Source organism: Sesamum indicum, linkage group LG3 (assembly GCF_000512975.1).
Source record: "Sesamum indicum cultivar Zhongzhi No. 13 linkage group LG3, S_indicum_v1.0, whole genome shotgun sequence".
Classification (NCBI taxonomy): Eukaryota; Viridiplantae; Streptophyta; class Magnoliopsida; order Lamiales; family Pedaliaceae; genus Sesamum; species Sesamum indicum.
Genome location: NC_026147.1, coordinates 15271747 through 15298753, shown reverse-complemented (window position 1 = coordinate 15298753; position 27007 = coordinate 15271747). Strand labels below are relative to the sequence as shown.

The 27007-nt window shown below is 30.1% G+C and overlaps 3 protein-coding genes across 3 annotated transcripts; all 3 read left to right on the top strand.

The window, feature by feature from the left end:
• Positions 10059-10644, top strand: LOC105158443 (uncharacterized protein At4g14450, chloroplastic). Its single transcript, XM_011075210.2, has one exon. The coding sequence runs from the start codon at positions 10217-10219 to the stop codon at positions 10529-10531; it is 315 nt and encodes a 104-aa protein (XP_011073512.1). The 5' UTR covers positions 10059-10216; the 3' UTR covers positions 10532-10644.
• LOC105158442 lies at positions 16013-18700 on the top strand. Its single transcript, XM_011075209.2, has one exon. The coding sequence runs from the start codon at positions 16571-16573 to the stop codon at positions 18401-18403; it is 1833 nt and encodes a 610-aa protein (XP_011073511.1). The 5' UTR covers positions 16013-16570; the 3' UTR covers positions 18404-18700.
• On the top strand, positions 20635-25580 carry LOC105158441 (bet1-like SNARE 1-2). Its single transcript, XM_011075207.2, has 6 exons — positions 20635-20851; positions 22183-22339; positions 24373-24429; positions 24542-24601; positions 24690-24775; positions 25165-25580. The coding sequence occupies exons 1-6, from the start codon at positions 20838-20840 to the stop codon at positions 25190-25192; spliced, it is 402 nt and encodes a 133-aa protein (XP_011073509.1). The 5' UTR covers positions 20635-20837; the 3' UTR covers positions 25193-25580.

Sequence of the window (27007 nt, the reverse complement as noted above, 5' to 3'; positions counted from 1 at the left end):
ACATCAATGTGTTTAGTCTTGCAGTCCTGAAGTATACAATGTGAATTAGTAAAGATAACAGTGATAGAAGTGGCACAACACAATTTATTCACAGACAGTACATTAAAGTTGAGTTCTGGTACATATAGCACATGATACAATTCAAGTTTATCAGACAAAACAATGTTACCAATTTGTTCAACAGGATCCATCTGCAAGATGAACATATGATTTTTAGCAGTGTTATTATCAAGATTAGCAAATAATCCTTTAGTTTTACACATATGTGAAGATGCTCCACTGTCTACTATCCAAGATTTCTCAAGAATTATGCTACAGATTTTATTTGTTAAAAGTTTACCTAAATAGTCATCAAAGTGTGTCTGTGTACTGCATTGAGTTTGTCCTCCTTTGATCATCAACTTGTGAAATTCAGACCTGATCAGGTCTGAAATAGCCCTTTTATCCATAGAAGTATGAATGACAGCAGCAGCCTGATTCTGTATTTTTGTTAAATTCAGTGCCCGGCCACCACCAGTTTGGTTCTTTTTCTTCTCAATCCCAAGACTTAGACCATTCGGGATACCCATGTATCTGAAAACAAGTAGCCTTAGTATGCCCATTTTTACCACAAAACTGGTTTTGCTTATCAGCCTGTATCTTTCTTTTCTGCAGAAATCTTGATGAAAAATTGATGTTCTTCCTACTGTCTTTGATTTGCATCTCCATGAACAAAATTTGATTTCTTACATGATCAAAGCTATCATGTAATCCCATAAAAAATTGCATGGGTTGGTTAGAAAGGTTAATTTCTGCAATTATTTTTAATTTACCATAGTATGCAGAGACTGAGTTCAACTTGTGCTGCAGATGTTATTTCTCTTTGTAATTGGTAGATTATAGGGCCATTACTCTCTCCAAAGTGCGTATATTGGTGGGTATTTCAAGAAATTTAAAGAACCATATAGAATGCCTCTGCTACCATGTGAATATTGAATCAAAGCAAGAAGAGATATCAAGATTTCTCTATAATTTCATACTGAAACTCTAACTCCTTTATCTCGACAGCAGATCCTATGGAATGCGTTCGGGGTTGGGAGACTACCCTATCACAAAAGTTGGACAGCACATCCCAGGTGGAGAGTTCGCATAAGGCGCTGGAAGAAGACCACTTTTTCCTTCTGGCATAAGCTGATTGTGTTTCATTTTGCTTGTTGGTCTGCTCATAGTTTGATCTGTTTTCTCTTGAAATTCTTTGATTATTTATAAATCACAAAAAAATATTTGAAAACATAAGTTGGCCATATTAGGAACACAATTACTATTAGTTATAATAATAATAGTTATAGATTAAAAATCGTGGTTAATTATTATTATTAACCACTGTTAAATAAAATCGTAAAAACATAGTTTTTCCACCATGAAAGAATCATGACTCTTATTTTAGGCATCCTCGTTAAAACTACGGTTAAATCATTGCGTGACCATAATCAACAACTATTACTATAACTATTTATTTTTAATCATGACAATTAATCATAGTTAAATATTATATTTCTTGCCGTGTGCAACTCCTTTTTAACTACAGATCTTATAAGTTATTTTTCAAACACTCCTTTCCACATTTTTACAGAGTTTTGTACCAATTTTTAAATATTCGTTGCATTAATTCATTACTAACTATTTATTTCTTTTTTTTTTTTAAAATTCGAAAAATATATATTGAAAGCTTATGCTCTTGCAAACAGCCATAAATAATTAATTCTTAATTTTATGGGCACCCCATAATATTCTTATTCTCAAATGATAATCTTATCCCAAATGTCCTTCTAATATAATTAATTCTACAATATTTTTTATTTGAATGTTATGAGTTTAAATTTTAATTAAAATATAATGTTATGACTGCAGTGCTCATTAACGATAATTAACTTATAATACTTGATTATGTGAATATTAAATTTGATTTCTTTAAGCAGAGATCGTCAATTTACGTGTCATTCAATTTTAGCTAACGAAACATTTTATGAAAATTAAAAAATTTCATAATTACGATCGTCAATGTGTGTTATAGGATAAATATCCTATCATATAAAGTATTGTCCGGGCTCATCGAGATCTTACGGGGTTTACTTTAGAAAAATATCTTACTAAAAAGAGAAGATCGTGAAGTGTATAAACCCTCAAACTCCGATTTGCTATCAATACGAGACACGTGCCAATGCCAGTCGAAATAAATCTACTCAGATCGGATATTTAATTGGATAAATTACAACAATTTCTCTTGAGATTTGACATAATTACGAATACTCTCTCGTTGTTTGAGAAATTACTAATACCATTAGATTTTCATTCATTTTTTGTGGTGAACTCACCAAAATATCATTGTGAACTAAGAATTATAAATTTTATTTATTTTTTATATTTTTTATGAACTAAGTAGATAATTTTTTATAATTTTTCCACACACTCCATTCGTTTTTTTTACTATTTTTAATCTATTTTTTTAAAAAAAGATACAATATGAGCAAAATTGAGAATTCCAACCTCCATCCAATCAATAGGTAATTGCTCATTTTTAGTTAAAAGATTAATAAATAGTTAATAACTTAATTTCATTACCAAATTAATAAAATATTTCATATAAATTTTGTGTATTTCTTGTATTCACCAATTACTTAAATTTGAGTTTGTAAAAGAAATAAAATTTAAACTATTTAACTTACTAATTATATTTTATGGTATTATAAATAAAAGATATTTAGGAAAAAATGCAAAAAATCTTTTTGTGTTATAAAAATTCAGCAAAAAATTTCCTGTATTAAAAATATAGGGAAAAAACTGTATTTATTAAAATTTTGCACACTTAACAGCGTTAAATTTTTTTTTTTTTTGAAATTTCGGTTATACCCTTATATAATATAAATTATTGTTATTGTAATGGTCGTTGGATCTTCAATAATTACATTAAAATCATATGATCTAATCAATTTTAATACCATTGAATCTTCAATAAATAAAAATGAACAATTTAAATTTTATATATATATTCAAAATATATTTTACATATATACATGTATATGTTATGTACCATTATGTTAAAATAGAAAAGTATAAGAATTTATATATATAGATACATATATACTTTGTAAATTTCTTTCAAGGAATACTGTTTGTTCAAGAGTTTTATTATCTTGTGTTTTACTGTGACGCCCCAAAGACTATAATACATAATTATAAAATTATTGGATAAATTATTATGAAACTTAGTTATTAGTAAATAAATTATAAATCATAATTGGAATATAATAAAATTTGAACAGATTAAATTAGAGTTTATTATAATATTTGAAAATAATTTATATTAATTAAGAGAATTTAGGAAGTACGTAATGAATATTTAAAAAAATTAATTAAATAAATAAAATAATAATAATATTATATATATATTAGTAAATAATATATATATATATATAAGAGAGGAAAGAGAGTTGAGACTGGGCTGGTGGGCCACCAACCCCGACCCCCTCACGTCTCTCTCTTTTTGTCCATGCAAACACACAACACACACAAAATTGTAAATTGCAATTTCTATTGGCGGAACGCAACAGAGGTACGAAAATTGTAATTTTAATTTATATAATTATATTATTTGAGTAGTTGGTTTATTAAATATTGATTATATTGAGCGATTTACTATTTAATCGAAATATTTTACGAGTTTGGCTATTTAAAATAATATCGAATTGAATATCAAATCGGATATAAAAATGATATTGTTGGTTAATTAGATTATTAGATAGTTATTTATACAATCCACTGGAATTGTTAACCAAATACGTAATTCTATGTATTATGATCTAATTAAATTATATAATAGCGAGAAATTGATAGAAAATTCATAAAAATATTTTAAAAATTATATTTAAGAAATATTATATCATTAAAGACGAAAATGAGCTTTTTAATGATAATATAATTTAGGGATGTTATTGAAAATGATAGTCATAAATATATAATTAGGGGTTTGGTTAAATGAATCCCTACGAACTAATTGATAAATTACAAGTATTTTTATGGAGCCTAGAGTGTCTAATTATTAAGAAAAGCTAGAACAAAAATTTGTATTTCAATAGAAATGAAATATTAAAAGATCATTAGAAATTATTGAATAATATCCTATATTCTATATAAAAGAAATTACGATATTTTCGATATATTAATTATATGCGTTAAAACTCATTATAGGATACGGGGATAAAGTGAAAGGACTGACCATTACCTATTGAGTACATAAAAGCACTGTGAGGTAGAGGTAAGTAAATGATTAGTATAATCTATATATGTTTCTTTTATTTGTGATATTACTGCTATATAAATCTGTGGTTCATGTTGAAGTTAATTTATCTGAAAATATATGAGTGGTGAACGATTTAATTTGATTGACAATATTATGTGCGTGAAATGAGAACATACGTTGAAATATTATGTTTGTTGTATGATGTGTAGTGGGTTTCTGAAAATGAGAATGTATCGATATATGGTTTTACGTTACTAGTTGCTTACAAGAATGGTGATATATGGGGGAGTCGTGGAAATTAAATATAATTGTAATGTAAATACCCATTGATGTTGTTGAAAAGCCTGTATGGCGAAATGAAATGAGAAGAGCTATAATGCAATATGAGAAAGAAATGAAATGAAAAGAGCTTTGATGCGATATGAAAAAGATGTGATATGAAAAGAGCTAAGATGCGATATAAAAGAGCTATGACGCGAAATAAAAGAGCTATGATGCGAAATGAGATTGATGAGTCGACTGTAAAGGGGATTCACTTGAACTTATATAATGATAAGATTGAGTTGATGGGAAAAACACGATATCACCTTCTGGTAAGCAATGGAGCTGATTATGTTAGAATTAAATTGACTATATTCTATGCATGTTGCCTACCTATTTTGTTTAGATTACATTTGATATACATATATAGATAGGGTTGGTTGAATCACCTCCTGGTGTTTGATATATATATATATATATATATATATATATAATATTATGGGTTGATTATGCTTGTTATGACGCTGGGATTACATGTGCATATTGATTAGACGATTATGTGCATATTTATATATAAATACAGGAGTTACTATCAATAAGATGTTTAGGGAAGATATGCCCTAGTAGCAATAGGGGTACTACAATCTCCATTCCTCGCCGCCCAGACCTAGGTTGGCAACGGGCGTCGTCTCCTTAAACGTAGCGGCCCAAATCTGGGCGACAACATTGTGCCTAGATCTGGGTAGTTGATGCACTCGTTGCCGCCCAGATTAGGGCAGCAACCACACGAAGTCGCCGCCCAGACATTGCGAAATGGCGGGAGATGGGATGTGGCCTGGAGAGGTCGTGCGAGGAGGCCGAAGGCGGTGCAGAGAGGGAGGAGGTGGTGCGGCAAGATGGGAAGCAGTGTAGAGAGGAGGAAGGAGGGCGGCGCGAGGTACAGGCAATGAGGAGCGGAGGCGAGGGCGGGGGCGGAGGCGGATGCCAGAATGAGGCAGAGACTGGGAAGTAAAGGCGGAAGGTGTTAGGAACTTGGGGAAATGATGATGCCTTTTTTCTATTTTTCTTTGTTTATTTTTATTATGTTGTATTATTTTGGGACAAAATGCATAAAACCCCCCTGTGTTTTAGAAAGTATGCAAAAAATACTATTCTGTTTTCAGAATAAGCTAAAACCCCCCTCCTGTTTTGTTTTAGTGAGCAAAAAAATCCCATTTTGTTAGCAACTAACGGGAAGTGAATGAGACGCGCGTCTACTGCGTTTCGTAGTCATTTTCTACGGTTTAGGTTCATATTTAATGACACTTTGAACTAAAATACCCCTCTATAGGTTTATATAACCTACAAATGGCTTTTTGACTTGTTTTGTGTGTTCCTTTATCATTTCTCACCTTAAAAAATAAATTAAATTTTGTTATATTAAATTAAATTATATTTAAATTCAAATAATTTTATAATTATTAATTATTAAATCTAACTATTATTTTTAATTAATTAAAATAAATATTTAATTTAATTTCACCCCCTTTTTGCTGGAAACTTAGAAATAAGTTTCCAGCATCATCTAAATGAATTTCGATAGGCAATGGTACCATTTGAAACCTCTTTTCAAGATGAACACTTTCATACATTCAATTTGAGTTTTCGTCAATCATATAGAATAGGCTCAAGTCACGACCTCCGCACATATTTGCCATCAATTCGTCTCCGTTCGGTCGAATCTCGGTCTCAAACCACCACCATCAGACTCGTCTCTTCAAAACGATTCTAACGAGATCGGCCTCACTCAATTTGGTAAAAAATTTACGGAAGTACGACGATTTTAATAAATATTAACCGCTGGCAACGAGAATGGGGAAAGCCGTGGGTGGGGGGTTTGGGGGGCTATGGGGGTAGGGTGTGTAGTTAGATTTTTTTTAAAATATTTAATAATAATATATTTTTAAAATATTAAATTATTTATATATAATATAAGTTAAATAATTTGTTGAATCTAGATCTTTTATTTTTTTTAAATTTAATGGTTGAGATTACTTGATTAGATCTAACGATCAGTATTTGATCAAAAAATATCCGACGGTCATTAATATAAAAAATAATATATAATAAGCAAGGGTATATCGATAATTTTTTTAAAAGTTAACACCGTTAGTTAGATTTAACGGAGAGGGGGCGATTGAGTTGAGTTTGACAAAACACAGGGGGGCTTTTAGCCTATTCTCATAACAAGAGGGTTTACTTTGCAAACTTTTTAAAACACAGAGAGGTTTTATGCATTTTGTCCTATTATTTTATTTTGTAAATTTCAATATAATGAATTAATTTAATTATGTATTGTTTTGGTTTAATATAATTATATTAAAAAATTTAAATTTATTTACTAGTCAAATAATGTAATTTTAAAATAATATCCAACGTAAACTTACATTAACTAATGTAATTTAATTTGTTGTAATAATATCAATAATAATTTGATTTGATAGTTACTATTTTATACATATTGATTAATATTAAGAATAATTATATTTACATTTCTTGACACATGGCCTGTTTACACAAATTACCTCTATCTTTTAAATAATTACACATACACCCCACCAAATGTCAATATCACTTACACAAACCATTCCTTACTTTTTTTAAAAATTACAAACGCAACCCTTAACAATATTAGCAGTATTACCCAAACAATCTCTACTTTTTAACTGTTAGGAGTAGTTTTTATAATTATGCAAAAAATAGGGGTGGTTCGTGTAAATAGACCATAGGTCATGTGGTGTAAATGTAATTATTCTTTATTATTAATTGTTAGTATTTTATATTTTTTTTCTAGCAAAATAGCAAAAAAAGGATAAAGAAATTGCATAAGATAAGGGTAATTTTGTCCATTCAAAGTGGTCAAAAACTGAAAATAGGGTAAAATGTTATCCCAATCATGTGTAAGTAACTCCTCATTTTTTTAACACTAATGATTTTTTTTCAAATTTATAATTATAGGGTGTCAATTTTTGTTATTTAATTAACACGGGTGAGATTTTAGCAAATTTTCTATAACACAACAGGTATTATTCAAATTTCCCTTACATTTAAACTAAAAAATTGCTAAAAAAATACTTTGAACTAAATATATATAATATATAAGGACAATATTATCTAAAAATTTAATTATAAAAAATAAGTGTAAATATTACATTAAAAATAATTAAGGAGGTGATGTATTTTACCCTAAATAGATTTCGGTTATCAAATGTCATTTTGAATTGATATTTAAGATTTAATTAAAAAAAAAAAAAAAGTCTCAGATCCAAAAGATATGTGCGCTGGGCAGTCAAATGAATGGATGACAAGTCGCCACGTAGAGCACTCTCGTTTGATCCTCTCGATCGAATCACCGGATCTTGACGGCTAAGTTAACCTCAGCGTCCCAATTCCTGTGTGCTGTTGCGACGGAAACTAGGAGCGCCGTCAGCTCTGTTGCGGATATTCCGTCAGAGAGAGACGTCACTCAGAATTTCTTTAAGGTTTTGTTCTGGTCAAAGCAATTTTAGCCTTTGGGTTGGAAAGTAGCTGGTGCTTAGTTGGATTCGTCGGCTCGGCTCAACAGATATAGCCGCCGGCTTCCCAAGCCAGACTTTTTAAAAACTTGGAACAATTTCCTCTTTTGAAATATCTCAAAAAGCTATTTCCAACATTTTATCTTTCAATTATATGCCATCAGTGATCTTGACACCTTAACTTTTATATGTATATAATAAATAAATTTTTATTCTTATTTATTATAAATAAATAAAATACATAAATTAATATATTATATTATAAAATGATATATTAATTAATATAAAATTTTATAAATTAAGCAAATTAATTATCTTATCAGTTAAAAAATATTATTTAGATCATAACAATTAATGAAGCGGTGACAAAACTATCACTTTATGTATATAGTACTTTTTTTTTTTGTTTATAATAGTATAAATATCTCAAAAACACCCTCTTAAAAAGAAAGAAAAATGTTACTTAAGGAATATTTTAGAATTTGAATTAAATAATTTCAAGTAAAAAGTATTATTTTTTATTTTTTTTATCAAACTCTTTATTCTCACTTTTTAATCATAATTCATTAATTTTCATACTTTTTACAACTAGTTATGATTTTAAAGAATTATTTATATTCAAGGCTTTTTCATTCTTGTAGCACCAATTAAGGGAGTGTTTGTAATAACTTCTATTTTTGAAGTGAAAGTTGAAAGTCAGACTGAAAAATAAATTATACTACTAAATACTCGATTGAAATCGATAGATAAAAGCTCATTTGAACTAGATGTTTTAAACTTAATAAACCAACTTTTAAGCTCAGCTTGAACTTGATTGGATTAGTGTAAAAATAATAAAATGTACTTAAAAATATTAAACTACTCGAGCTCGACTCGTATTTGATCCAATTAAAATTCTTTTGAATTTGATTAGATCAACAGTCAAAATTCAATCACAATACTGAAAGTTTAACAATAACTCAAACAAATATGAACAATGATATGTTCAGCTCGACTTGAATTATTTACAATCGTAATTGAAAGTATCTAAACAAAAGTAAAAAGTTGAGTAAAAGTTCCAAAAAAATGAAAAAGTTGAAGTTTGAGTGGGGAGACAACTTAATAACTATTTTTTTTTATAGTTACTTCTTTTATTTTTTGCTCACCACTTTTTATAAATGTAATATTAACTTATTAGTTTACATATATTTTAGGGATAATTACACTCTCTTCTCCTAAGGTTTGGTGCAAGTATATTTAAATTTTCTATAGTTTGAAAAATTACATTTAGTACCCATAAAGTTTGCTTCCGTCATACGAATAAGTTTCATCCGTCAATAAAAATTCACAAAATTTATTGATATTAATAAAAAATAAAAAAAAATTAACTTATCCCGATTGAATTATTACTGATTTATTGTAGGTCCAATAAATCCTTTTCTAACCAGATTATCTTCATATGTCTCCATATGTTAATGTTTATGAGGAGATATATTTTCACCGTTATTAGGATAATTTAGTTGAAAAAAAATATTTGACCTGCAATAAGTCACTAATAAATTAATCTAGGGTAAATATCAAATCGTTCAATTTGTTTTGTTAATATAAAAAAATTCAGTGAATTTTAACTAACAAATAAGCTTATTTGTTAGACGAAAGAAAATCTCAGAAGTGTTAATATAATTTTCTAAATCACAGAGGTCTGTTTGTAATTACACCAAATTCAAGAAAAAAAATATAATTATTCCTATATTTAACTACATAATAAATATTATATTTTAAATAATTATTCACATAAATAGAATGGGTGACAAAGTACTAATAATCAAAACCAGCTCAGCATTGCTCCTAAGCCAAGCCGAGTCAAACAAACGGATACACACACTAACACACACACACACAGAGAAACCCTTTGACCGAGATCTGATCCCCATTACTGTTTTCCCGCAAAGCGTGCACCCCACGTGCCCCCTATTTATACCCTTTCAGCCTCAGGTCCCCCATTCCCATTCCCCATCAACAATTCATCCTCCGCACACCTCTCCTCTCCCATTATCGCTTCCCAGAAGAGCAAAAAGGAAAAATCAAAAGCTCTTATTCTTGATCTTTTTCCAATTTTTCTCGAATTTCTTCGCCGATAAACATGGCCGCTGTTGAGAGCAGTAATCTTCCGGGGCGGAGGCCGCTCAGCCGCCTGCAGCGGATGGCGCCGGCATCGATACAGATCAACCCCGTGACGGAATGGAAAGTGGCTATACCGTTGTTGTCGCCGTTGGTTCAGTCGCCGAACAATCTGACGGCTGAGTTGAAGTCTGGTTCGAGTGGTGATAAGGAACCGGTGTCTGCGGCGGAGAAGCCGGTGGTGGTTATGAAGAAGTGGCAGCACCCGGCTGCGCCGTTCAATTATGAGCCGGCGCCGTTGTTGCCTTTTATTTGTACAGGAAGCTTAGATAGATGAGAATTTCTATTTTTCGATTTTATTTTACCTTTTTTTTTCCTCCAATTTTTGGATGGCCTTTTTTTTTTCTCTTTTTGTTAATATGCCAGATTTAAGTACAGCTTCTTTTCTTTTCTTTTTTCTTCCAAAACAATTTTCCTTAATTTTGTAAGTATGAAAATTAATTAATTAAATTCTTAGACTAAATTACAAAAACATTTACTAGAATCAGGTCAAAATTGCAAATTTCGAAGCTATTAATTAATTAAATTCTTTGAGTAAAAATTGCAAATTCTGATCCGAAAATTGTAATAAAATTTGAACCTGTTTTAAAATTTTGGGTGAATTATTGGATTTATGTATAATTATACTAAATATTAAAAAAAAGTTTAATTTTTTACGTTTTTATATTGTTTATAGGGTTATTTTGTCTGCACTTTAGAACTTATTTATTTTTTTTGTCGACTTAACAACTCAATTTTACAAAATTTTGCACTTTGTCATTTATACTTGATTTTTACTAAGCTTTTTGTCGCAAAAACATCAAGTAGAATACATATGTGATATTTAAAAGTTATGTGATAGTGATATTTTTTACATATGCACTATGACAATTTTTCCAACAAAAAAATCAACAAAATAGTGTCATATATGACAAAATGCAAATCTCGCAAAATTGAGATGATAAATTGACAAAAAAAAAAAAAAGTGCCAAAGTGTAACAACGGGCATATTTCAGATGACAAAATATAATTTACTTGTTTATAATGACACCAAATTAGTAATTTAATTTTTTAAATATAAAAAAATCTAATATTTCTTACATTAATTTAAATTTAATCTCCTATTAATTATAATCATATTCCAGTGTCATTTAATTTTTCATTTTTGAGGTAATGCTACTTTTTTAGAATTTTAATTAATTTTTATTGTTTCAAATTATGGCAATTGGTTTTTTCATATTTATGGAGAATATTAAAGAATATTTTCCTTAATTTTCAGACTCCATTTTTCTAATTTCAAAATTTATGCATTATTAAAATATTTATGGTAAATAATAATGCTTAACAAAGAAGAAAGATATATTTTCTAACAAATTTTAAATTTGATAAGTCTGCATTAATGTCTTTTTATTATATTTCTCTTTTTATCATTTTTTTTGAGTTATCATTTTATATTATTAGTTATTTTATTGCATGAGTTAATGCGTAATATTTTATGAGTTTTTGAAATTATTTATGTTCCAAATTTTTTCATTGCTTTTTAGTTCTTTTATTATCTATTTTTATTTGATGAGTTCACGAAATATATGATTTTTGTGTTAATTATAATTATTATTTTTAATTTATATTTATCTATCTTATAAATAATTTTACATTATTTGTTATTTTATTTCATGAATCATGAATATATTATCATTTTTTACGAGTTTGTGAAACTTTTTATGTTCAATTTTTTTCATTGCTTTTTAGGTTTTTTATTATCAATAAAAGTAATTTTATCGCTTTTTACTTTTTTGTTACTATCAATTTTTATTTTGTAAATTCATAAAATATATTATAATTATTTTGTTTAAATATTTTTGTGTTTATTATAATTATTTTATTTTATTTAATTTATATATCTTTTCAAATAATTTTATATTATTAGTTATTTTAATTTACGAGTTCATGAATATATTATTATTTTTTATGAGTTTATGAAATTCCTGATGTTCGAATTTTTTTATGTATATAATTTATGACGTTGAACTTATTAGATTTTAATTTTAATTTTAATTATTAAATTAAAATATTATTAATAAAAATAAAAAAATTGAAAATAAAAGTGAGGTCGGAATAAAACTTATTCTTAAAATTTGTTTTTAATAATACTTACACCGTTTCAAAAATTTACTGTTTATATCCAACCTCTTTTGGTCAGGATTTAGACAATACTGATATCAGCGAATCGAATTTACTGATATCAGCGAATTTTTTTTATAAATATTTAATTTTATCTCTTATTTAATATCATTATATAATAATTTTGTATTTGTAAAGAAAAAAATATAATAATGTTAACCTCACTTCATATATATATACATATCTTATATTTATTCCTTTATATATATAAAAATATACATCAAAATATCAAATTAGGAACAAATTAATTTTTTGCTTTACGCGAGTGTTTTTCTTCTAAATCCTAATGAAAAAGGATTTTGATGTAATCACAGAATTTTAAATGGCATGTAAGTATAATTTTAAATTTTTTGTAAAAATAATATAATATTTATATTTTTAAAATTTTTTAAGGATAATTAACTCCATGTAAGAAATATATTCTCCCGAGGCACCTTTTTCTGAACATTATACCTCGTGAAAAGTAAAATTGGAAAAGCAATGCGCTTTTAGAATATTTATTTATATTGTTGTAGGTCAGTCAGATGAGATGCATTGTTCCTTGGTCAAATTTACATGTTTCCCAACACTTTATCCCTAAAATCGCTGTTATCGAAAGACTTTGGAGTTCAAAAGTTGCTTTTTGTGCAACACATGTTTTCTTCCAAAATATTCCCTTTTTTATTATAATATATATATATATATATATATAAAACTTTGATTAACAAATAAAGTAGGACCTTAGTGCTAAAGGGTTTTTTTTTAAGTGCTAAAGGGCTGCAATACAATGGAAATGACATTTTGCAGCTGTCAAGAAGTGAGATAGGGGAGTTTAACAAATAAAGTAGGACCTTAGTGCTAAAGCGTGAGAAGCACTAATCCACAGCACATAAAACGAAATCGTTCTACATAGTTAGGAACGATTTTTGAAATTGTGGTTTTTATAAGTGACCGATCGAAAGACCATACCAGTGGGATTTGAATTCATAATTATATAATTATGGGGCTTTATTTAGGAGTGTTCACAGTTTAATAAATTGATTGAACCAAACGAAAACAAAAAATTCAGTAAGTGTCAAAATTAAACTGTAAAATTCGATGGATATGATTTTTACTCTTTTAAAAAATGCGACATTCGATTCATAGTGACAGTCTACTAAACTGTATTGAATATCGAAATATTATTTTTATTTATTAATCATCTTCGTACTACTTTTATTATTTTGCTGATTATTATTAAGAAGTATTATTTTTATTTTTATTAATGAAAAAATCAATTTTACCTAATATCTACTGAATGTCTTTGATACTTATAAAAATTGAACCGACTAATTTAGTTCAATGAATCCCTATTTTTATTTTATCCAATTAAATTAAGCTTGATTTGGCATTTGCAGAATTCAAAGTACAAACGATACACTGCTTTTAATTATGTAGGACAGTGGGAGAAGTAGATGAGAAAGGGTACGTTCAAATTCAAATTCAAAAAATAAATAAATAAATAAATAAACTCTTTCTTATTAAATTCTTCAACTGCTCATCGTATGAATAAGAGTAAATTACAATGATTTCTTTAAAGTATGTGACCCGACCCGATTCTAAAATGGGTCAATAATAAAGTATAAATACATGATAAATTTTAATTTCTCTTTTAAAATGTGTATTATTTTGATTATGTATCATAATTTTATGTTATTTTTGAAAGGATAATAGATTACTTTTGAAAATGTGCATTATTTATGTTAAATTAGAATAATTTCTATTAAGTTTAACTATTTTATGTTATTAAATATAAAATCTTAATTTCTCTTCTCAATTCAGTTTTGCTATTTGTGTTAGATTGTTTCTGATAATTTAGTGTACATGATTTTCTGTTAAATTTAAATATGTGTAATATTATTTTTTGTATTTGATCTTTATTAGTTTTTTTTTAAAATTTATTTTAATATGTTATATATCCCATTGAACTATTAATGTCAAAGAAAAATAGTGATTTTTTTTAAAGAAAAAAATTAGAAGATAGGTTGTTAAGTATATTAATGTTATTTTTAAAATATTCATAATTATTTATTACATAAACATGACGTCATTGGTTCTACTATGGTTGACTCAAAGATTGAACCAGTGACCCATAACTCACTCGATTTTTTGGTTCGATGTACCGTTTGGGCTTCAAAACATTGCTTATCGTATAAATAAGGGTTAATTACAACGACCTGTTTGAAGTTTGACATAGTTACGAATATCTCTTGTTGTTCCCTGATGTTTAATGAAGTTATGTAATCTTTCGATGAAGATATAAAATTATCAACTGTCTTTAATATTTCTTTTAAAATTAAAATTTTATAAAAAAAATCGGACGGGGTAGTTGGAAAATTTGAAAATTTATAAAAAAAAAAAAACTTGTCCACCTAATCCATAAAAAAAAAGAAAAATCTAAAAATAAATAAATTATAGTTCTTAGTCCATAAGGGCATTTTGGTCATTTCATCATAAAAAATAGATGGAAGCCTAGTGTAGATTAACTTATTCGACTAATTGTTAGACGGTCATTAAAATCAGGGAGTATTAATAATTTTCCAAATAACAAGGGAATATCCGTAATTTTTTAAACTTTAAGGAAGATCATTGTAATTTACCCTATAAACAAACTCCATTTTTAAACTCTAGTAATTTTTTTCTATAATTTCAATTTTTTTTTTGTGTGTGTGTGAAAAGATAAAAAATGAAAACAAAAAAAAGGGTCAAAATAATATGTAAATTATTTCTATCAAAGTAAACTCATTAAATATCTTATTCTAAGACAGATGATTCAGTCAAAAAAAATATTTTAAAAATTGATGGAATGCATATTTAAATTATTTTTGACAAATATATAATTTTTTCTTTGAGGAGCTTTGGGTAATTTTCTCTAAACTTTTTTTTAATTATTTTAAACGAGGGAAGGATGAAAGTTTATTTTATTTTTTAATATTTACACTCCATGATCTATTTATACAAATAGTCTATATCTTTTATGTAATTACAAAAATTATTCCTATAAGTTAAAATCAGGATAATTTGTGTGATATTATTGATGCTTTTGAGGTGCATATACAATTTTTTAAAAAATAAAAAATAATTAATATAAATAATATTAATATTTCTAATATTTGCATATATAATTTTTTGAGTAAATCATATTTTGTCATTCGAATTATGCTCGATTTTATATTTTGGCGTCTATTTTTTTTTTTTTTTTTGTGTCAACTTATCTTCTTAACTTTGCGAAATTTACACGTTGCCATATACGACCTTTTTTTGTTGATTTTTCTATTTGAAAACATCATATACTATACATAGGCGAAAAATATCACATCACATAACCCTTAAATATCACATACGTACTGTATGTGATTTTTTTTTATAATAAACTCAGTAAAGAAACAGTTATAAATAACAAAATGCAAAATTTTGTAAAGTTGAAACAAAAAAAAATTTAGATGTCAAAGTATAAAATAATCGTCATATAATTAACTCATTATTTTTTAAAAAATATAAATAATTTATACAAATAAATTACAAATCAAAGAGTATAAATATAATCATCCCAATAACATGTATCACTGCTGGACCACTCCTCCGTCGTTTCATGGTGGCGTAACGTTAGAGACTTAGTGAGAGGGACTGAGGGCTTCGAACTGCCCTCTCGCACATTTTGAAGAAAGGAAGCAACCATAAAATCTCCCCCAAAACACACACACACACACACACACCGAAAAAGGGCATTGGGAAATTCCAACCTTCATATCAAATCAAACACCGTCCCTTACTTTTCCCTCCATTCTTTCTTCTTTTCCTCTACACAATTCCATCCTCCGCGCCTGCTGAGTGATAACTGCACTCGAATTCCGCATGTTCGTTTGCATTTTCACTTCTGGGCTTATTTTCTTTTCCACTTTTCTTGACGCAATACTCACGACCCTTCAACACCCTTTTGTGTTTACTGTTCATGCATTTTGAGTTGTTACCTAGGGGGTTCGACGGTAAAGAAACAATCTTGGTAATTTTTCTGTAGGAATGCTGCGGGTAACTGTTTGGCTGAATTTCTTAGTGCGGAGTCTAAAGGGAAGCGGCTGAGCCGGATCTGAAGTGGGGTATCAGTATTTTGGGATCTTGTTGGTGAAAGGAGGCAGAGATGGTGGCTGAGGCTTGGATTTTGAAAATGGGCAACCAGGTGAGTAGTAACTTTAGGCATGCTTTGTATCTTGATAGTTCGACAAAGTCATCAAATAAGGCCCAAGAGAGGCAAATTATTGGGATACTATCTTTTGAAGTTGCTAAAGTGATGTCCAAGATTGTGAATTTGCACAAATCTTTGACTGACCATGAGATACTTAAGCTGAAGAATGAGATTTTAAAGTCTGAGGGCATAAAAACCCTTGTGTCAGATGATGAAAAACTGCTCTTGGAGCTGGCCCTTGTGGAGAAACTTGATGATTTCAGTAGGATCGCGAGTGTTGTGTCTAGGTTAGGGAAGAAATGCACTATCCCAGCATTGCATGGGTTTGAACATGTCTTCGGAGATATTGTTTCCGGAGTGATTGATATTAAGGAATTGGGATTTTTGGTGAAGGATATGGAAAGTATGGTGAGGAGAATGGAGCGATATGTGAATACCACGGTGAATTTGTATAGAGAAATGGAGGTTCTGAATGAGCTGGAGGGAGCTACCAAGAAGTTTCAGCCGAATCAGCTTGAAGAGAGTAGGAAGGTTTTTGAGCAGAAGTTGACATTGCAGAAGCAACATGTGAGGCATTTGAAGGATGCTTCACTTTGGGACCAGACATATGATAAGGTTGTGGAGCTGTTGGCCAGGACGATGTGTACAGTTTATGCTCGAATAGATATTGTGTTTGGAGATGGCCATTCGAGTAATACTTCTAGTATGTTGGCCTCCAGATCACAGTATGGTTTTAATGGGAGTTTGCGGTCTGTGAAGCAAGACCCAGGGCGAAAATCAGGCCAATTAGATCTAGTTAACAAGGTACAGAATGACACAAGTTTCCAAAAGTCTCTGTCAGCCAAGAGTAATGGTTATGGCAACCATCCCCGACGAATTGTGGACGAGGGGCTGGAGAAGAAGAGCAATAGTTTTGGGTCCAAAGTGGGACTGCAGAAAAGTGAAGGAGGCTTGTTGGGTCTGGAAGATTTCAACTTTGTATGTGGTATTGGGCCAGGACGGCTGTTCATGGAATGTTTAAGTCAAAGTAGTTCCGTTTCAGAAGTGGAAGATGATGATCATGTTAGTTACGATGGTCAAAGCAGTCAAGTTTCAGGCTGTTTTGGTGTTGCAAGCAACACAAAAAGAGATAATCCCACACTTTCTGATATTCTTGTTCGCCCGATCAATGGGGATCCTTTATATGTAGAATCAAGGCAGTTCAAGAGCAGTTCAGTAAAGGACGCGACTCTCAGGCCCAAGAGTGGCTTGCTGGTATATGTGCCTCCTAATTCTGTTGGAGGCTCTGCACTAGCCTTGCACTATGCCAATGTTATCATTGTCATTGAGAAACTGCTTAAGTACCCGCATTTGGTTGGTGACGAAGCCAGACACGATTTGTATCAGATGCTCCCAACAAGCCTAAGAAAGACTTTGAAAACTAATTTAAAGTCTTACACAAAAGATTTGGCTATTTATGATGCACCTCTGGCCCATGATTGGAGGGAGAAACTCGACTCAATGCTTAAGTGGCTCAGCCCACTGGCACACAACATGATCAGGTGGCAAACAGAACGTAATTTTGAACAGCAGCAAATCGTCTCAAGGACAAACATTCTTCTGCTCCAGACGTTATATTTTGCTGATCGCAAAAAGACCGAGGAAGCCATCTCTGAGCTACTCGTTGGTTTAAATTATATATGCAGATATGAGCAACAACAGAATGCCTTATGGGACTGCGCAAATAGTTTCAATCTTGAAGACAGCATTGAATGGCAATTACGAGTTGGTGCCTCGTTTCATTCTTGACTTTATCATTAGCTTTTAAATTACACGATATTGGTGGTGAGCTTTTGTCGGAAACTTTATGCCGTAGTATGATTACATTAGATCATACTTCTAGATACTGTGAATATCAGAGCTTTGGTTGTTCGACGTGGTCTTGTGCAAACTAGCCTATTTGATTGTAAGTTATTGACAACCGCAACTCTTGGCTAAGAAAATTGTTCCGTAATGTCTTACACTATTGGTTAAGGTTGAGGTCCCATGAATAAGTTTGAAATAATAGATTTGACCGTACAAGTATTTGTCGAGTTTTGTTATAGATGTGAGTTTATTATAATTTATTTTTCAATTTATTGTAATACGAGTTTATTAATCAAATTAATTTATTGTTCAATATATTAATATTAATATAATTATATAATTATGGCTTCTTTAAAAAAAAAAAAAATTGTGCCATCTACAAGCTAAGGAGTACTAGAGACCAATCACATACGAGTCGCCTTATATTGTTTCAGTAAAAATCAAATTTAGTAGCCTGCTTGTAGCGCTGTAAATCATTTGAGTTTACCTACACATATTATTTTTCAAATTTATTTGAATTACTATTCAGCTTAAATTACATTTGAATTTGGCTGGATTATTGATTGAATCAAGTTTAAACGAGTTTTAACTTGATCAAATATGATTAGAGTGCAAATAATTTGTATAATTTATTATTTTTGAACTAATTGAATTGAGTTTGAAAGTTTATCGAACAAAAAAGTTTGTTCAAATTTAATTTATTAAGTTTAACAAATTGAATTCGAATAAATATCCATTAACTAATTTCAATCGAGTATCGAGTAATTTAATTTATTTTTTAGCTTTATTTGCAGATTGCATATTTTACTTTCGTTTAGAGTATATGGTGCATGAATAATTCATAGATAATTTTATTATCACAAGTCACATCCAATTCAGATTCTACTTAGGTATAATTTCACAATTATAAGAGTGGTTTAGTTCGAAAAAAATTATTTGGCCTGCAATAAATCAATTGAAGGTAAATATCGATTTTTATCATCATCAAGTTCAGTGAATTTTTACTAACGAGGGATACTTATTTGTTAGATGGAAGCAAACTTTACCTGTGCTAGACGTAATTTTTCAAATTATAAGAAATTTACATGTGATTATACTAAATCTCAAAAGAAGAAAGTATAATTATCCCTTTTTCTTTCTTTTCCTCGGGGTTCAGAAAAGAACAAGAAGAATTTACTCAATATTTAATTTATAAACAAAAAATATCGAAAATATTATTTAATTAATAGAATAGTTGATTTATTTAATTTTTTAAATTTTATATTAATTGATAAATTAGCTTCGTTTTCTTTCTTTCTTTCTTTCCTTTTTAATATTATTATAGTCATGACAATATCTTTTATTGATATTTATTTTAATATAGCTCTTTATTAAATATAGAGAAAAACGTGAAGGTGGAAAGAGAAATTATCGTCCAGTGGAAAGAGAAATTATCGTCCAGTCACGCTCAAAAGGTATGTGCCACATACATGATTAATGCTGCATCAATGGTGAATGATTATTACAATATAATGGATTATAAGAATACATATTCTAAATCATTTGGACCTTTACAATTCGAAGATTATTGAGATGTACCGGGATTTGAGTTGGTCCACGATACTACTATTCGCATCACTTTGCGTCCTGGTCGAAATCAAACAACACGTATTCACAACGAGATGGACTGGGTGCAAACCCATGAAAGACAACAAGCCCAACAAAGAAATTTTTCAACACAATCAGATGTGCCGGAACCGAGTTGTCAAAAATAATTGTACATTGCATCGTATTTTTTTTATAATTGTACAAAAAATATACACTATTACATTTGTATACTTAATTGTAATTTTTTAAATTAATAAAATTTTAATTTTATAATTTTTTGAATTTTAATATGTTGTTACAAAATTAATTATATATAATTAAATTATACAAAATTAGTTAAACGAAATTAAAAAAAAAAAAGAAATGGTTGGAGTCGTGATTTGTATCACCACTTGCATTTTTTTTTAAAAAAAATTATTTTTTAAGTCTAGTCGCGATTTAAAACACGACTATAGATATTATTATTAGTGTATTAAAAATAATTATAATAATATAATTTTTTTTATTAATAGAAAATAAATAACTCCATACTACGTTTAGTTGGATAGTTTGAATGATTTATTTTATTATATATAATACCAACAAAATCAAAACGGAAGGGTGCAATGGTCCCGAAGTACAACTTTCCAATTTACAGTTCTGGAAAGTACGACACCATGCGGAGCGCGGATTGTCGGATTCTCTACCCTCAGATTGTTTGAATTAAAAACTTATTAGATCTGCAGTTCTCGCTTAATTTTCCGTATCTCGCTTTTGCGCTGCTCGGTTGGCTTTGTTAGACCCATTTATCATGAGTTACCGGAGGTTAGTATGAATTTGTATTTATATGATTTTCTTTGTGCATTTCGAATTATTTCTTCGATTTTGGGGTTAAATGATGCTGGTTTTGGCATTTCATTGACTGCCATCTTGGGTGTGATTTATACTTTTGTTTGTGGATTTGAGTCTTGGTTGTAATCGGTGGCATTGATTTATGTGGAAAAATTTGGAAAAATGGAGAAAGAGAATGCCGTATATGGAATTAATGTATTTACAGTTCTCTCGCGTGATAGGATGTGGATTCTGGAATGATGGTTGTTTGGATTTCCCAAGAAAGGATGGGACTTTGGTATAACAAACAGGAATTTTTTGGTGGTCTGGAAAGTACATTTGCTTCTAGAATACATTCGTTTTTGAGATGGGCAAAAAGTTCTGATCTGGGGTTGGGTAAGGAGCTGTTTGAAACTTTTGTGTGTGCTGTCTTTCGTGGCTCAAATCACTTGCTATGGTTCTGTTTTTCCTGAGAAATGGAGAGGAGATGAGTTGGTTTAGTCGATAGATGATGGAACACCTGCATAGATCTAAATCATATTACAGTTGTTATTTTCTGGCTACCTTCTCTTGGAGGCCTGCTATTCCAGGATTGATAGCATAGTTGTATGATTTTTTCTTTTTAGCTAAAAGTACAAAGTGATACTACCTGTCTGAGCTTTTCCTTATCAGCATTTGGTAGATAGAGGAAGCATAGAAATAATTATGTGGATAACTGAAGGTTCAGTTTGTTCAGCAAGAAATGACATCGAAAAAATTTAGTTGCTTATTATTGTATTTTTGTGTTTGATACAAATGATTAAAGAAATGCAACCAATGCACTGGACTGCGGGTCTTGCAAAATGAGCGATGATGTGAACTCCATTGGTTAAGTTTATTCATGCTTTTTTATGATATATTTTCTAAATCTAGTAGATAATGGGAGAAACACAGAATAAGGCATATAAGATAGTGCCAGTGAGAATACAGGGTAAATATTTTGACCATTAATGGAAATCTCCAGTTGATATCTGTCATTTTCATAAAATAATTTGAAGATGGTATTGATGGTTGGTGTCTCATTTACTTGTTTCATCTTCCATTCTCTGGTACTAATTTGTGACAACAATTTTTCCAAATGGTGGAATTTGCTTGCAATGGAGTTGTGGAACTTTCTCGTACAAGCCCTTTAAAAATGTGGAAAAGATGCATATATTTATCGTGCTCACAGGACCACATATTTTTCATCCTTACATTTTTCTCATTATTTAAACTAATATATATATATATATATATATATTGTATGTTTAGCGCGCTTAAATTCTCATGAAACTCTCTGCAAACAGGGATCATCGAGCCTCAAGGGCTGCACTTTTTGATAATATGGATAGCCTTGAAGAGGGTGGTCTTAGGTCCTCGTCTTCTTATTCAAGTGGTATTGATGATCATGACAATGAGAAAACTATGGACAGTTTGCATGATAGAGTCAGCTTTTTGAAAAGAGTATGTATTACCCACCACACCACACCATACCACACACGCTTGCCAATCTTTTTCCATTTGCATTGTTTAACTTGTATGAAAATCTGGCATCTCTTCTTTCTTCTTGCAAAATCAGTTCATCATCTTCACCAGTATTAGTATGATTGTTATTCTTGTTGTAGTTCTTGTTTCTTTTTTTTGTTGCTTTTGATGTATCATTATTTACTTTCCTTGTTAGATGCAACTTTTAATTCCAATACAACTGAATAAGACACATTTGGACCTTGAGATTTTGATGAGGGATCCAAATTTTGTAACTCATGCTGCATAGCCTTTTGTTTAGGATCCTGCAGCATATCTTCTTTAACTCTGACATTATAATTGGAGACATCTGTGTAAGGATGACAAGCACATGGCATGTAAAATTCCCACTAGCAGCAAATCTACTGCAGTAAGGTGTGACATGTTACGATTAGGTGCAGTGGAGTCGTGTGGGATTCTTAATCAAGCTAAGAAAAATGGTGGCCGGTGATTCCAACTGTTGGCGGCATGAGGGATGGAAGACGGGCTTGAAGAGTTTTTGGAATGAACTTAGAAATGATGAGAACAATGTGTAAGAAAATCATACAGTATAGTGATATATCATGTATCCAAACAACAACAATTTGGCTAGAATTCTAAGCAAAGAGCAAAGTGAGCAGTTAACAAAACTTGTATAGATAACCTTGAAATTACCAATAAAAATATCCTTTTATTGCATAAGAAATAAAGTTATAAAAGTTGTAGGGATAATTACACTGCCATTCCCTAAAGTTTGATGTAATTACAAGCAAACTCCATTTGATTTGGGAGATTGCATTTAGTACCCTTAATGTTGCTTTCATCCAACAAATAGATCAATTCGTTAGTCAAGATTCTTGGAATTTGCTAGTATCAACAAAATACTTGAATGACTTATTACTAACTTATTGCAAGAGAAATAAATTTTTTTTGACCAAACTACCCTTACATCTTCACACGCTAATACCAATGAGGAAGTACATTTTTACTCTTATAAAGGTGAGTACTTTAGTCAGAATAGATTTATTTGACCCACAGTAAGTCAGTAATAAGTCAATCATGGACATTTAAATTTTTGTTGGTATTTGCAAATTCAATTAATTTTGAGCAACGAATGGATTCATTTGTTGGATGGAAATAAATATCAGGAATACTAGATGTAATATCTCAAACCTCAGGGGGTCTATGTGTAATTACACTACACCTCAAATCTCAAAGGAGGATGTTGTAATTATCCTAAGTTAACTCTGATTCCGTATAGTGGTAGTTATTATCATCTGCTACATTAGGTTTCTTTAGCTAATAAACTTTACGCTGAACAAGAACATTTTAACTAAAATTGCAGCATAACTGAATAGGGCATTAGGGCCAATGTGAAGATTGGGTAATGTATCCAGCTTGTTTTTGATTGGGTGAAGTGGTACAACAGGGTATGTTAAGATGTTTGATTTAGCTATGACAAAGCCTGTAAGAATTTGAAAGGATGAACTGACAGGATTCGAGATATGATGCTGGCTGTAATTACTTTTCTTGTTGTGTATAAGACAGAACACCAAATATTTCCACATGCGGTACATGCTTAAAGGGCTTGAAAATATTTCATGGACTCTGTAAACCAAATAAATGGTGCTTTGGAAATCTTGGGAGGGTATAATCCCCTGCGTAAAGTTCGCCTCAGTCCATAACTTTGTTTGATTTGTATACTATCTGAAGGCGTTCTCTTCTCTTGTTAAAAAGTAAGAGTTACAGCAGCTACACATAATTCAAAGGTTTCATGCGATGAACTACATGAAGGTTATCTCAACAAGTACTTTACTGCAGTAGGCAATATTACACTCAAGTTCATACTCATTATTTAGCTTTTAGTATCGACAGAGTAAGGAGATGTTATATTTAATATCCTTAGCCATAGTTTTAGCTGGTAATATCACCTTGGAAATGTGTAATACTTTCATGTTTATATATCTTTACTGCTAGTCTGCTACTTGTGACAGTTGACAGGGGACATACATGAAGAGGTGGAGAGTCACAACCGTATGCTAGACCGAATGGTATGTTAATCTATGGATGGTATGTTGGTTCTTGGTTGCAGCAAGAAACACTATAAACTGATTTTTATCTGCCAAAATTTTGCTAATGTTATTGGTTGACTTTTACAAGTAGGGCAATGAGATGGATGCATCAAGGGGAATTATGTCGGGAACAATTGATCGTTTTAAAATGGTGAATTGGATAAATGCTTTTAAGTTATTGTTGTTCTAATTATTTTCTTTTTCATGTATTTTCCTGACTGATTTGATGATATTTTTAGGTGTTTGAAAAGAAATCAAGTAGGAGAATCTGCAAACTTGCAGCATATTTTGTGCTTGCTTTCTTTCTGCTGTACTATGTCATTAGGTGAGCATCTGTTTCTTGCATCTACCATTTCTTTCACCTTCAACACAGCTTCATCTATTGCTTTTACCTTAGGGACATACACTCATATTATATATTTGTTAAATTATATAAAATATAAAAATGGATCCAACATTTTCTATATTAAAATGAGACTGATGGTCATTTTTTTCTTATTCTGAGGTAATTTTACTCTAAGTAGCAATATTGACCACCACTCAAATGAATTTAGAGAGTATAGATTATGTCTTTCCACCCAATGCCTTGACAAAGCATTTATTGATCTTAAGATGAAACCCCTTCTTAGGAGTTTTGCCACTTGCCTCTCATCTCACCAATCCCCTTAATCAAAACACATGCTGCTTGACACGGATTAGTCTTTCATTTTGCAGGATTCTCTTGTATTTCATGTATGGTTAAAAGTAGGATTACATGATATATTGTGGAGATGCAATGGTCACAGTTTTAGACATGTTGTCAAGCATTATTTTTGTGATTGAACCCTGAAGAGAAGTCCGGAGCCACCATGTTTGTGTTCTGGCTGCAGTATGACTATACCGAGCTCCACCGGTCAAACGGGATATTAAGGGCACTGCCATACTATATTGTAAATCAAAGGACTTTTCTTAACATTCTTGATGTTTCACATACACTCTTTACAGTTAGAACATTATTCTTACATCAACATAAGTAGAAATATATGAAGTGTACTTGGCATGCTCGTCGGTCCTTTGTATCATGTGCTTTGTACAAATACGCCATCTTTTGTTAGTGTGAGAAAAGAACTTCCCGTATTTTTCCATGTCGATATAGCTGCTGTTACGTTGCACCTTTCTTGAGTTGCATCCGTTGCCGATTATAAAACAATACTCAGTCCGTTTCCATCGGATCGAGGGGATGAATAGTAGAACACAAGGTTAATTACTCAATCCTCCCTTTTTACTGTTAGCAATTCTTCTTTTCAGTTAAATATATTTCTTTTTTCGTGTAAGAGCCACGAATTATTATTAATTGAAATAAATTGGTTATAAATGATAATTCATGTCGATGTCAATATCTAATAAATACTATTACAAAATTCATATAATGTACAATACATTTATTATTACAATAATCATATTCTATTCAATAACACCTAATAGTACAGTAGATAACAACTTCTACTGTGCAGTAGATCAATTTCTGCTATACAACAGACGACATTCCACTCACTTGGCAGAGTTCGAACCCATTTCTCAAAGATCATTGAGCCTCAACATCGCTTGCTAAGTTAGGCCTCATTGCCTTCTTTTTAGTTCAATATTACAGATAGATTTCTTTGATCATTGGAATTTGATGAAAAATAACTTCATTTTCGCTGACGTACAACAGTTACAAAACAAAACTAGAATGTGAAATGTGTGGTTCATAGCGTTCTTTTTAGGCTAAACTAGTTGTTGGCAAGCTGCTCCTGTGTGCATCTAATAAACTAAATACAATGGCATGCATTACTTGTGCATACTTTTAAGTAATGCTTTTATTATATTGAAGCTCATAATCATTTTTTTTATACTAAAATTTGTCAACACACAAAATTATTTGGTAGTTTTTTAATGCATTAATTATTAATACATATTTCATTCAAATTAAATTAAAAATTGACACTTTATATGATATATGTTATATTGATAACGATGATTATATATATGCAAAAAAAAAAAAGTATTATGCTATTTTAATTAGCAATAAATTTAAATAAAATGGGGATTAAATTTAATTTTTGAGTCCTTGTAATTGCATGGAATTAATTTTCTAAAGTAACTTGATTGAGTAGTTAATTTAACATTAGTTGGAAAATTGAAGGGTATTCTTTTTGTACTATAATAATTTGGTGTAGTGGTATTATAATAAATCTAAAGGGGTTTTGGCTAAATAGAGTAGGTAAAATTGAATTAACTTGAAGGGGTATTTTAGTGAAAAATAATTTTTGGTGTAAGTGGTATGAAAAACCACCCTTTTGTGTAAGTGGTATGTATAAGTCCCATTCTCTTGATGCTTTGGTCACAATTTTAGATTATTACAATAATTATATCCTGTTCAATAATACCTACTATTACAGTAAACTCATTCACGTCAAAATCAATATCTAACAAAAATTATTACAATAATCATATCTTGCTCAATAACACCTACTGTTATAGTAACATCTCACGCACCTAACAGGGTTCGAACCCATGTCCTCTAAAATCACCCGGC

What these genes read in the sequence shown, in the direction of transcription:
- LOC105158443 (XM_011075210.2), top strand. Translation starts at nt 10,217, where the DNA reads ATGGCCGCTGTTGAGAGCAGTAATCTTCCGGGGCGGAGGCCGCTCAGC.
- LOC105158442 (XM_011075209.2), top strand. Translation starts at nt 16,571, where the DNA reads ATGGTGGCTGAGGCTTGGATTTTGAAAATGGGCAACCAGGTGAGTAGT.
- LOC105158441 (XM_011075207.2), top strand. An exon ending in GAGTCAGCTTTTTGAAAAGA is followed by an intron (nt 22,340 to 24,372) that starts GTATGTATTACC and finishes TACTTGTGACAG; the next exon opens with TTGACAGGGGACATACATGA. An exon ending in ACCGTATGCTAGACCGAATG is followed by an intron (nt 24,430 to 24,541) that starts GTATGTTAATCT and finishes TTTTACAAGTAG; the next exon opens with GGCAATGAGATGGATGCATC.